This window comes from Caretta caretta, chromosome 4 (assembly GCF_965140235.1).
Source record: "Caretta caretta isolate rCarCar2 chromosome 4, rCarCar1.hap1, whole genome shotgun sequence".
NCBI classification, from domain to species: domain Eukaryota; kingdom Metazoa; phylum Chordata; order Testudines; family Cheloniidae; genus Caretta; species Caretta caretta.
Genome location: NC_134209.1, coordinates 102,523,734 through 102,536,453, shown reverse-complemented (window position 1 = coordinate 102,536,453; position 12,720 = coordinate 102,523,734). Strand labels below are relative to the sequence as shown.

General features: G+C 39.2%; 1 protein-coding gene and 1 long non-coding RNA gene across 13 annotated transcripts in view; one reads left to right on the top strand and one right to left on the bottom strand.

Moving 5' to 3' along the window:
- Positions 1 to 6,076, top strand: part of LOC125635946 (uncharacterized) — a 44,611-nt gene extending 38,535 nt beyond the window's left edge. The window contains exons 3-4 of the long non-coding RNA XR_007356423.2: positions 2,212 to 2,434; positions 4,893 to 6,076. This is a non-coding gene — a long non-coding RNA (uncharacterized LOC125635946). The remainder of the gene's footprint in view (positions 1 to 2,211; positions 2,435 to 4,892) is intronic.
- FRYL (FRY like transcription coactivator) overlaps positions 1 to 12,720 on the bottom strand; it is a 415,631-nt gene that overhangs the window by 53,290 nt on the left and 349,621 nt on the right. For all 12 annotated transcript variants that reach the window (XM_048848366.2, XM_048848367.2, XM_048848354.2 and 9 more), the window contains 2 exons: positions 9,908 to 10,111; positions 4,248 to 4,418 (listed from right to left, as the gene is read on the bottom strand). In XM_048848366.2, the coding sequence (XP_048704323.1) occupies positions 4,248 to 4,418; positions 9,908 to 10,111 (375 nt within the window). The remainder of the gene's footprint in view (positions 1 to 4,247; positions 4,419 to 9,907; positions 10,112 to 12,720) is intronic.

The window sequence follows — 12,720 nt, the reverse complement described above, 5'->3', positions numbered from 1 at the left end:
ATCTGCCAACAGATCTGTTAACAAATTACCTGTTTTCTCACTAAACAGATTGTTCCTTTCAAAAGGCAAATCTTCCACTGTAGATTGGATTTCTTTGGGGAATCCAGAGGAGCAAAGCCACCATGCTCGATGCATGACAACAGCTGTCGCCATAGACAGCGAGGCCATGTCTCATGCATTGAATGCAGCTTGGAGGGATGACCTAGTGATCAATTTTCCTTCCTCAATGAAAACTTGAAACTGAGTTCTATCTTCCTGTGGAAGTTTGTAAATTCTGCAATCACGGAACAGTTAACAAAGTTGTATTTGGAGATCAATGCATGGCAGTTGGCTATACGGAATTGCAGGCTGGTTGAAATGAAGACTAAGCAAGTCTAAACGTTTAGCGTCCTTGTCAGATGGAGTGGATTGGGTTTGATGTTGTTTGCTCTTCTCCAAGGCAGCCTGGATGACTGATGAGTTTGGGACAGGGTGTGTAAATAAATATTCTGCTCCCTTGGTTACATAGTATTTCTTCTCTGTCCTCTTTAGAGTGGGAACACATATTGCTGGTTTATTCCAGACAACAGTAGCAGGCTCCAGGCTAGGCCCCATAGCTCTGTAAGATGTCTAAAAGTTTGTGAAGTCTTCTATACTGTCTCTCTACTGAGATTTGGAGTGTCTCTGCAAACCTCCTTAATAGATTCTAAAATTGCCTGTGATCTCCAGATGGAGAAGATGAGGCCAGCACAATTGCCTCATCTGGGGAAGATGATGACGTTCTTGTTGGAGCCAGTGGTTCCATCGGTTCCAGTTGCTCTTCCCTCTTCTATCAGTTTCTGAGGAAGTTCAGGTTCCTCTCTGTGAGGGGAGGGATGGCGTGATTTCTGATGGGAACATACAGATTCTGGGTAATGCACATATAGATCCCATTGTCCCCAGTAGGGCCAGTGAGATGAGTCGAATGTTTGTTGGGATAGCATAGGGTACCACCAGTTCTGAGTTGGGGACCCTGATTTATGAGAGCAGAAGAGCAAGAGTCTGGATCCTCTATCTGGGCTAACCTCCTGCCTTTTGGGGGGGGGAGGGGAGGGATGGACTCCCTCACATTGTCATCTGATTTGCCAGAAGAGGCAAAAGTAAGTTCCAGTGCAGACGGTACCATGGATCTTGGGATCCGCCTGCTGGTAGAAGGCATGAGAGAGTGGATTTCTCTCTCATGCCAATCCTGGACCAATGGTGTCAAGATCTCTCTTGAAAGGACTGGGTACAACAAGATGGGGGGGCGGTCTCTGGATCTGGGTGGGCAACAATGTCCTCACAGGCTGTATATTTATCTGCTGACTGAGGAGATGTCGTGTCTGCCTGGACCAGTGGAGTCAGTCTGGTGAGAAGTTTAACCATCAGTGAAGGGGGTGCTTTGTGTTTATCCATCAACAGTGTTTTTCCGAGGATGGCCCCACTGCTGCTGTGGCAGGTGCTGGTCTGGAGGCACTTTTATTCTTTGGAACTCAGGGGTCAATACCATGTCCCTTTTGAGCACCTGAACTTCCTGTAATGGGGATCACTCAACTTGCATAGTGCAGGGGAAGAAGTTTTCCTCTTAGAAGAGGATCTGCAAGGGGCTCTCTTTCCTTTGAAGAGTGTGCTTTTCACTCTCTTGTCCATGCAAGGAAGAGGAGTACTGGTTTCTATTCTTTTCAGTCCATGAGTCCAAGGTCCCTGTGCTAGGAACCATGCCTCTTGGCACCTCTGACCACTGTACAGGTGGCTCTGCCCAGCCTGGGTCAGATTGGGGCCTCATGGACCAATCTGTTGACTAATGTATACTGTTGTTTGTGTATATATATTTATAGTTAATAATATGTATTATTTGCATCATATGTTTATATATTTAGGCTATATAACTGCTATAATACTTAGTATGTATTAAGTATAAATATTATAGCAATTATATATCCTAAATTGGCCTGTTCCTTTTCTATAATCCTGTTCTCTTATGCTAAGTATCCAATAAACCAAAATTTACTTCAGCAAATGCAAAGAGTTAAGTAAATAGGGAAACTGTCAGGATTAGGACAGATCATTGTTTTACCATAACAGGTAGGGAGTTATTCTCACAGACCAGTATCTGGTATGTCTCAAAGGAAAAAGAGTACTAACTACTTTAATTATCAGAACTAAGAACTGGCTTGGTATTTAAAACTAACAATATATTTAAAATATTTACAGAAAGAATGGAAGAGAGACACTCCATGAACACTGAGGAAGTTCCATCTCAGACTACACAGTGGTAGAAAGGAACTACAGGGGTGGTTAGTCTGCACCACACCTTATGCCCTCAGTTTGAAGCATGAGGAGAGGAAGGGCACAGGCACGGACCAACAGACACTGCTAGCAAAAATCTTCCTGTCTCAGAAGCATAGCGCGCATGCATGCCCACAGTGGAATACAGGTATGAACCAGCATTCAAAGAAGAATTTCAAGTTTTCTTACAGGGTAATGCAAACAATGGAGCAGTTGACAGGTTTCATTTAGATGAATTTGTATGACTTTGAAACACAAATGTAGCATTTTAAGTTGTGTCTTACTAGTATCAAATCACTGGCTGCTGAGAGGGGCCCTTACGTATAAAATTCCAGTGTTTCCATTTTATTTTCTATCAGGACTAGCACAAATGATATAAATTAAACAAGTTGTGATAAAGTTTTAGGGTCCAGACCTACAACTGGCTCATCATGGGTGGACTTTTGTACTCCCAAGGAGCCCCGCTGGCCTCAATGGGGCTCATGTGGGTAAGCATCTACCTGCCTGGATCCACTTGAAAAACAGGGGCATTAATATGCTGGACGGGGAATTAGTCATACACCTTCAACTATAACAGCAATACAAGCTGTTCACCTAACTGATCTCTCCACCAATGAAGGGAAAGCTCATCCAGCCAAGCAGCTGTGATGTCATGCTTTCCACTGGGCAGTGCAAGGTTGCTGAAGTTGTCTTACAACTCAGTTTACACTCCGTGTATCCATTCAGGGTTTTAATAAGAAATAGTTTTAGACTTGAATAAAAGGATATTTCTTTTGGTAGGGGTTTTCAAATGATTACAATATATGTCTTTTAACCAAGTGTTGGGGGTGGTGAGAAGAACACAGTAAACAAAAGTAAGGGGGATAGGAAGGGCTAAAGAAAGAAGTAAGAAAAAGAAAAATAAGCTGCGTCTGAGACTGGACCAGAAATGGAGAGCAAGGAAGCAGAGGACCCTGCTCTGGTGAATCTTGTTCCAGGAAGACGCAGATCCACTGAGCCAGGATTTACTTTCCTTCACTATAGTGCCCCTCTGTCCCACATCTAGCTTGGTATGGTGGAGAGATTAGTACTGCTCCAAGAATATATAGTCCCCTCATTCCCCGTTAACCAAATACTATATTGGGAGAGTTTACTTTTCCATAAGAGCTGACAGAATTTGTTTTTGTTTTTTAGACAAGCAATAAATAATCCAGTGCTTTTCCAATTATAATGGAATTGAAAATTACCCTGGTAATCTTTACTAGACCTAGAAATTACAAAAAGCAGCCTAAAACAAGTCAAGTTCACTTTCCAGTCAAATAAAACCTCCATATATGAAGTTTTCATCTAAAGATATTAGGTACTGTAGAAACAGTAGCAAGTGAACTAGTTTTGTTTTAAAATTAATTTTGTTATCTTAAATCAACCAAGAAACTAAAATACTCACAGATTTCTGGGCGGCTATTAGCTGGAATCTGGCTTACTCCACACAGGGCTTTCCAAAAAAATATACCACTAGAATTCTGAGATCCTTTTTAAAGGCTTATTTGATTGAATCAACTACTAACACAGCTGACCTGAGGTTTTAATCCCAATCCATAGCACCAAATCACATAAACCCAAAGAAAGCAAAAAAGCAAAACGTTTTTAAAAGAAAATATTGCCACAGAAAGATTTTCACCATACCCAGGAAAAGCATCTCTCACACAAGCCTATTGTTATTCTTCACCACAAAATGCTCATTAATAGTACGTCAAGAATATTTTTAACCTGTGGTAAATTTCCTGAGTCCATCATAAGAGATTTTCATTCCCAGGAGAAATTTTATATTCAATAAGAAAGGCCAACAGGTTAAAAATATTGAAGATAAATCAAATAATCAGTTTAACAGATGAAAATTCTGTTGAAAAGAAAGCAAAAGCTGCTATGCAGTGCTAGAAAGAGCCCAAATCAGTCATGCACCAGCCCACATTTCTCCCCACCTCAGGCAGCTGGTTGCTAGAGTTATCTAGAGGCGAAGCCTCCAAACTTGGGGTCTCAGCTCTTATTTGAAGCACCTCTTCTGTTCCCACACTGCTAGTGGAGTCTTGAGACTGCAATAATGAACTTGCACGATCTGATATTGTTTCATCTATGGCAGAATCACTGTTTAACTAAGAGAGAAAAAAAACAAATGTGAAATATTTCAGTGGTTGACTGGAACCGTATAAGCTAAAGACCACAAGAAATTAATTGAAGTTTGTTTGAAAATAGTTTGCTTCAACCAAATAAGTATTATTGTTTATCTGCACATCACAAAAAAAACCCCATATATTAATAAAGTACTCTACATCGCCACTCAAACCATTATGTGCATGTCTCCAACATTTAACTTTCCTTCAAAGGGAGTTTAAAGGTCATTTTTGGTACACAGAAAATGTTCTCTATTTTGTTAATAAAGATTTTTTTGTGCTTCTGAAAGATGCTAGATTGAAATTCTTTGGCATGGGCAGTGATAGTGCAAGGTTTTGCATAAATGTGCCTCACCTATGACTACCTCCAAGGATTTGTTTCTTTTTTGAGTCTATAATTTCTAATTTCCATTTTTGTACGGTAACAAGGTGTCTTTATTTCCTCTTTTTGAATAGGTGTCCTAAAAGGAGGAAGATAATTAAGGAGGATGGTAGTAGAGAAGATTTTTTCCAGCCAATGTCACTGTAACACCAAAGTGATGTAAAGAGTAGGTTCCCTCTCTCTTCCCAACCAGCATTACTGCTTTTGAGGCAGTTCAACTAGCTAGACACAGACTGCTAATACAATTCTAATAGTTACACTAAGAGCAATTTTTGCAGCAATCCAAATTATCTGAATTTTATTAATATAAAGTTGGATTTGGTTTCATTGGTGATACTAATATAAGGGCATCACATATTCCAGAACCTTTATTAAAGGGTCAAGTTATTTGACAAGTATAATTCGTATTGAATTTCTTGGCCAAATTTGTTCCCCACTATATGGTCTAAATATATTTCATATACCTCTTATATATCCTTCAGATATATCACTTCATCTGTGTCAAACAGAAAGGTCACAGGAACTCTGGCAACACCATAGGACCTAGAATATACTATGCATACCGTGGTTATGCCTACAATTAAACACCCATGGCTGGACTGTGTCAGCTAACTTGGGTTGTGTGGCTCAGGTTGTGAGGCTGTAAAATTGTGGTGTACACATTTGGGCTCAGGCTGGCGCCGCGGCGCTAGGTCCCAGGTCCCAGGCTCCAGCGCATGCCTGAATGTCTACACCACAATTTTATAGCCCTGCAGCCTGAACCATCTGACACGAGCCAGCTGACACAAGCCACCTGCAGGTGTTTAAGTGCAGTGTAGACATACTCTATATGAAGAATATAGGGTAATATACTGTTTTAAAATAAAAGTTTTAATTTTTCCTGGTATCTGAAGAACACATAATCATATTAGAAAAATATTGACATTATCTCCTAAATTCTTTTCATTATCTAAGCTTTTATGTTGTTTCTTGTGAAACAGAAATTTTCTGAAGATCAAAACAACCAAAAATTTTTCTTTTACCTCAGCTATAGTGATGATAGAGTCTTCCTATTGACATAATGACGCCAAAAAAAGCTAATTTAAATGGGGTGCTAATCAGGATAATTTAAATAGTTCTTTGCTACCTATGAATAGCTATGTTTGATTTCTGGCTCTCTTTACAGCTTTTTTTAAAAAAAAATATAGTTGATGGTAAAGTGATTATTTCTGTGCTATCATTTTATGTATACATGATCAATTTAGTGGGGTTTTTTTTATTTGGGATGGGGTAGAGTAGACAATTTCTTGTAATAATGAGAAATCTTGTAATACTTAAATGTTTACTTGGATTAAAATTATTGTAATTTTATTAAAAGAATAAATAAAAATAAAAAGTTGTTTTGATTCCACATCCACTCAATCCTTTGTTTCTCTGCTAAGGATGAAAATTTAGTGCCAATTATGATTGTGGTTTTTGTGATGTGGATACCTGTTCCCAGAACTGTACCAAGACCTTGGAATTTGCACTACCGAACAAGAGAGAGAAGGCTTTATATCCCATTACAAAGTCCCTAAGTTATCCTATCTCCAAAGGTATAGTTTATATCTTAACCTATTTTCAAAATTTAAAAATGGAAGATGATCTTAGGTGGTATATCAACACCTAACTGTAAGGGAAGAAGACCATAACAGGAAGATCATTCTTTTCCTACAAGAAAAACTACTACTGACAACCAATATTTGTTTTCACATTACAAAATCATCTAAAATATCATCACAGATTTCTCTAGTATGAATATTTAGACCTGCAAATAGCTGCACTGGAGAAAATTTAATTTAATCCTGTGATAATTTATACAAATGAGACATAAATAGGAAGTAGTATTGCATTAGTCTATTTTATATAGTACATAATGAATGAGAATGGAACAGATTAGCAATTTTAAAGGTGGAACACTAATAGAAGTCCCATAAGATCTGTGGCTGTTATTTATTTTTGCACTTCAATTATTTCAGCTTGCAAATGAGGAATCCAAGCTTTCTTTTGTCAAAAACTACAAAAACATAGATTTCAGAGTAACAGCCATGTTAGTCTATATTCGCAAAAAGAAAAGGAGTACTTGTGGCACCTTAGAGACTAACCAATTTATTTGAGCATAAGCTTTCGTGGGCTAGAACCTACTTCATCAGATGCATGGAGTGGAAAATACAGGAGCAGGTATAAATGCATGAAAAGATGGGAGTTGCCTTATCAAATGTGAGGTCAGTCTAATGAGACAATTCAATTAACAGTAGGATACCAAGGCAGGAAAAATAACTTTTGTAGTGGTAATGAGAGTGGCCCATTTCAAACAGTTGACAAGAAGGTGTGAGTAACAATAGGGAGAAATCAGATCAGCGGCACTGCTATGGGTACCTGCATGGCCCCACAGTATGCCAACATTTTTATGGCTGATTTAGAACAACGCTTCCTCAGCTCTCGTCCCCTAAAGCCCCTTCTCTACTTGCGCTATATTGATGACATCTTCATCATCTGGACCCATGGAAAACAAGCCCTTGAGGAATTCCACCATGATTTCAACAATTTCCATCCCACCATCAACCTCAGCCTGGTCCAGTCCACACAAAAGATCCACTTCCTGGACACTACAGTGCTAATAAACAATGGTCACATAAACACCACCCTATACCGGAAACCTACTGACCGCTATTCCTACCTACATGCCTCCAGCTTTCACCCTGACCACACCACACGATCCATCGTCTACAGCCAAGCTCTGCGATACAACCGCATTTGCTCCAACCCCTCAGACAGAGACAAACACCTACATCTGTCAAGCTTTCTTACAATTACAATACCCACCTGCGGAAGTGAAGAAACAGACTGATAGAGCCAGAAGAGTTCCCAGAAGTCACCTACTACAGGACAGGCCTAACAAAGAAAATAACAGAACGCCACTAGCCGTCACCTTCAGCCCCCAACTAAAACCCCTCCAACGCATTATTAAGGATCTACAACCTATCCTGAAGGATGACCCAACACTCTCACAAATCTTGGGAGACAGGCCAGTCCTTGCCTACAGACAGCCCCCCAACCTGAAGCAAATACTCACCAACAACCACATACCACACAACAGAACCACTAACCCAGGAACCTATCCTTGCAACAAAGCCCGTTGCCAACTGTGCCCACATATCTATTCAGGGGACACCATCACAGGGCCTAATAACATCAGCCACACTATCAGAGGCTCGTTCACCTGCACATCCACCAATGGGATATATGCCATCATGTGCCAGCAATGCCCCTCTGCCATGTACATTGGTCAAACTGGACAGTCTCTACGTAAAAGAATAAATGGACACAAATCAGATGTCAAGAATTATAACATTCATAAACCAGTCGGAGGACACTTCAATCTCTCTGGTCACGCAATCACAGACATGAAGGTCGCTATCTTACAACAAAAAAACTTCAAATCCAGACTCCAGCGAGAAACTGCTGAATTGGAATTCATTTGCAAATTGGATACTATTAATTTAGGCTTAAATAGAGACTGGGAGTGGCTAAGTCATTATGCAAGGCTTCCATTCTTTGTTTCCTAGGAAGGATTCTCTATGCACTCAGTGATCCCTCATTCCCATTCCTTTTAGCTGAAGACTTTCTAGGACTCATGTTCAAGCCCATCAACGGTACTCCTTAGACAGCTGGATGCCAGAAGTCACCTAATACAGGACAGGCCCAACAAATAAAGTAACAGAACGCCACTAGCCGTCACCTACAGCCCCCAACTAAAACCTCTCCAGGCATCATCAGGAATCTACAACCTATGCTGAAGGATGATCCCTCACTCACAGACCTTGGGAGACAGGCCAGTCCTCACTCACAGACAGCCCCCCAACTTGAAGCAAATACTCACAGGCAACTACACACCACACAACAAAAACACCAACCCAGAAACCAAACTTCGCAACAAACCCCAGTGCCAACTCTGTCCACATATCTATTCAAGGGACACCACATCAGCCACACCATCAGGGGCTTGTTCACCTGCACGTCTATCAATGTGATATATGCCATCATGTGCCAGCAATGCCCCTCTGCCATGTACATTGGCCAAAATGGACAGTTTCTACGAAAAAGAATAAATGGACAAATCTGACATCAGGATTGATAACATTCAAAAACCATTAGGAGAACACATCATTTTCCCTAGTCACTCAATAACAGACCTAAAAATGGCAATTCGTCAACAAAAAAAACTTCAAAAACAGACTCCAACGTGAAACTGCAGAATTGGAATTAATTTGCAAACTGGACACCATCACATTAGGCCTGAACAAAGACTGGGAGTGGTTGGGTCATTACAAAACCTAAACCTAATTTCTCCCTATTGTTACTCACACCTTCTTGTCAACTGTTTGAAATGGGCCACTCTCATTACCACTACAAAAGTTATTTTTCCTGCCTTGGTATCCTACTGTTAATTGAATTGTCTCATTAGACTGACCTCACATTTGATAAGGCAACTCCCATCTTTTCATGCATTTATACCTGCTCCTGTATTTTCCACTCCATGCATCTGATGAAGTAGGTTCTAGCCCACGAAAGCTTATGCTCAAATAAATTGGTTAGTCTCTAAGGTGCCACAAGTACTCCTTTTCTTTTTGCGAAAAACATAGATCTTATATTTAAACAAGAATAATCTTTATAATGTTTTTTAAAAATTGTACTACATATTGAATGAGCATTGATGGAAGAAAGAACACTCCACTGGAACCTCAACAGTAATGTATCTACTGCTGATAGAAGAGCTCTTTTGCTGAGTTGAGATTGTGAACTCACTTCATAGGCTTCAGAAATGCCTCCCCAAAAGCTGAACTGCACTAGTGCAGCTGCATCCAAGGCTTTCTGCGACTATGGGTGGAAGGTTTGAGCAGTATTTGCCTCTAAAAGATGCAGGTGAAGATTTAAGTTTGCAGCTGTCAGTTTTTATAACAATGGCACGAAAAATGTTCTCTGAAGAGATCCGTTGATAGACTCATTTAACTAAAGCTTAAATAAACTTGGGTTATAAACTGATTCTTTTCACAGAAGAATGACTTACCATCTGTGATCGGGATAATATCTGACTTGCAGTCAGGGCTGCTTCCTCTTCTGAGGACTCATCAGTATCCTCCTGATTGGTCAAGTTCAAGCTGGGTGTGCTACCAGAATACTGACATTCTTGAAGGGATGGTGTGTCTCCCTTGTCAATACTGTCGAGTGAACGCCTACGGACTCCCCAGTTGAAGTTGTCCATACTTTCACCCTGTAAAAAAAAATAAAATCAAAAGGAAGTTTATGCTAAATATCTCAAATATATAATAATGAAATGATCACACCAAGACAACACAGAAGACACAGGAATACTGAATGCACTGTGAACAGAGTTTCAATCAGCCCTTCAATTTTATTGTAATTTTAAATATATTAAGTGATGTTTTTACTTTAAAAGATTAAGATATATGGCAAATGATCTGCAATTCGCATAAAATGAAGTACGATTCTCAAATTTCTCTCGGATATCTTGTATTGGGGTCTCACTAAATATGTTGTCTACAATCACATCTGTACCAATATTACATGTATCTGACTACAAAGCACAGACTAACACACCACAGACAACAACAGATTAAACAAGCCACTGCACCAGGCTGCAACTTACCTGCAGCTCCTGGTTAGCAAAAAGGAAAACACACATAATTAGAAAGAACGAGGACAAACACTTAAGATACACTATAACCAGGGGAAAAGGTTCTATTATGTATGATTTGCCAACTGTAGAAGACTGATTCAAGCTCTGGAAAAAGCTTTAGTCAAAAAAGCTAAAAAAATTTTAACTTCTCTTTTCATGTAAAATTGGTTATGAGACAAAACACTTAAAACAACATGTCTATGGTACATTTTCCTTGGTGTAACATGTAAAACAACTGTTTAAACAAGCAGTGAATGAAATCCTTGAACTTCAACACAGATGGAATCTTAAATTGACTTTAACTGTCCACATTCAGTTGACAAAACATATGAAGTCATAATTATATTCATATTGGAGGAAAACTTTGACATATTTTTAACTAGACATTCTGAAAGATATTAAGTACTTTTCAACATCAATATTTACGAAGAGGACCCTAAACACAAACGTATGGATCCTCCCTTTTCTCATTTTCCAATTGAGATATGAAGGATGGTGTGTGGTTTTGAGTGAAATCTATATTTTAATCACCGTTTTTCCATTCTAAGTGGACAGGTAAGATCTTTGGCTTCTTCTGGGGACTTTATCAATCCTTCAATGATATAGCCAATAAGATTCCTTAAGAATGGTTCTCTCAACCAGCCCACAGGTCTAGTCTCCTCAAACTTGACAATACCAATTCCAAAGTTACTCCAGCAACTGGTTGTCTCTCATGGAGATTCAAAATGTTATCAGTATGCAAGCATGCATATTTTCCAACTTTTTCTCAGTGACTTTGTTTGCTCCAGAGAAGCGGACAGAGTATTTGCATGCAAACGTAAATGAAGAGCTAGGGATTAAAGCACTGAAAACATCCTTAAACTAATCTATTTTTTCCTCAGACTGTTAATATTACTAACATTTAAGTATTAGCAAAAAAGCATGCAGAATATTTTAATATAAATTCTAATATAAATTACTATATTTCCATTATGTCACATATAAAAGTGATGTCCTACACTTAAAAATTTTGTGTTTTTGTTGGTTAACTCTCCATATCATATATTGGTAACAGGCAGTGCACAATTTGACATAGGGCTGGGTGAACTGGTTGAGCTAGCATAAGAACTGGCTGTACCTCAGCCTGATCTATTAAAATTGACATTGAACCACATTTTGAAGTTCAAGAAAAGCAATACGTATGCGGCCCACAAACCCGTCTGTTTTTTAGATGTTAAAATTGTAGGGCCTGCAGTTGTGGCCACTTTTCTATTGGGTCTTAATGCTTTTGAATCTACCTCTTCTCAACTGTTCACTTATTCTCAGTTAATTTAGGGGATCAGATATAGGACAAAAGGGAAGGCCACAGAATACCAGACACCTCGTTGGTGTGTGTGGGCATATGCGTACTGGACAAGTAATTTGCCCCGGGAACACGAGAATCAGCAGAAGGGAGAGATGTAAGGCGCTGGAGGCCTCCGGGGAAGGGAGAAGAAATCAGGAAAAAAGAGATCAGGAGCCTGCAAAGAGGGATAGAGAAACCAGGGATGCAAAGAGAGAGCATCTCAAAGTTCAGATGAATATCTAGGCTTTTTTGAACTCATCTGAATCTAAAAACCTTCCAAGGTTCTTAATTAATTTAATATTTTGTAGGTACTATAATAACCAGATGTAACAAGGGTGAATTACAGACAGTACTGATTTCTTTTTTCACTCTCACTCCCTTCTTTTGGGGGTCAGTTTAAGACCTTTAAATTATGTTGTGTGCATACAATGCCTAACACAAAGGGACCATGATCCACAGTTGGGGTCTGGAGGCTCTACCACAATACAAAAAATAAACAAATATGAATTATTATTATTATTACTGTTAACTTTTAAACCTTTTATTACCTAATTTCATTACTTTAACAGAATGAAAAATGTGAAAAAAGAAAACAAATGCACAAAATCAGATACAATATGAATGGCAAAGGTAAGGGTAGCTTTATAAACGTATAAATATATATAAATATAAAACTTGTGTGATAGGGTGTGTGACTAGGATGGATGGCTATAGAAAAGTAGTGGGAGACAGATATATTAGCTCCAGGCTAAACAAATCCCTGGTTCCAGGTTAAGTGAAATGGAAGCTGCTCCAGGTCAATTAAGACACCTGGGGCCAATTAAGAACTTTCCAGAAGGCAGGGAGAATGCTAGGTTGA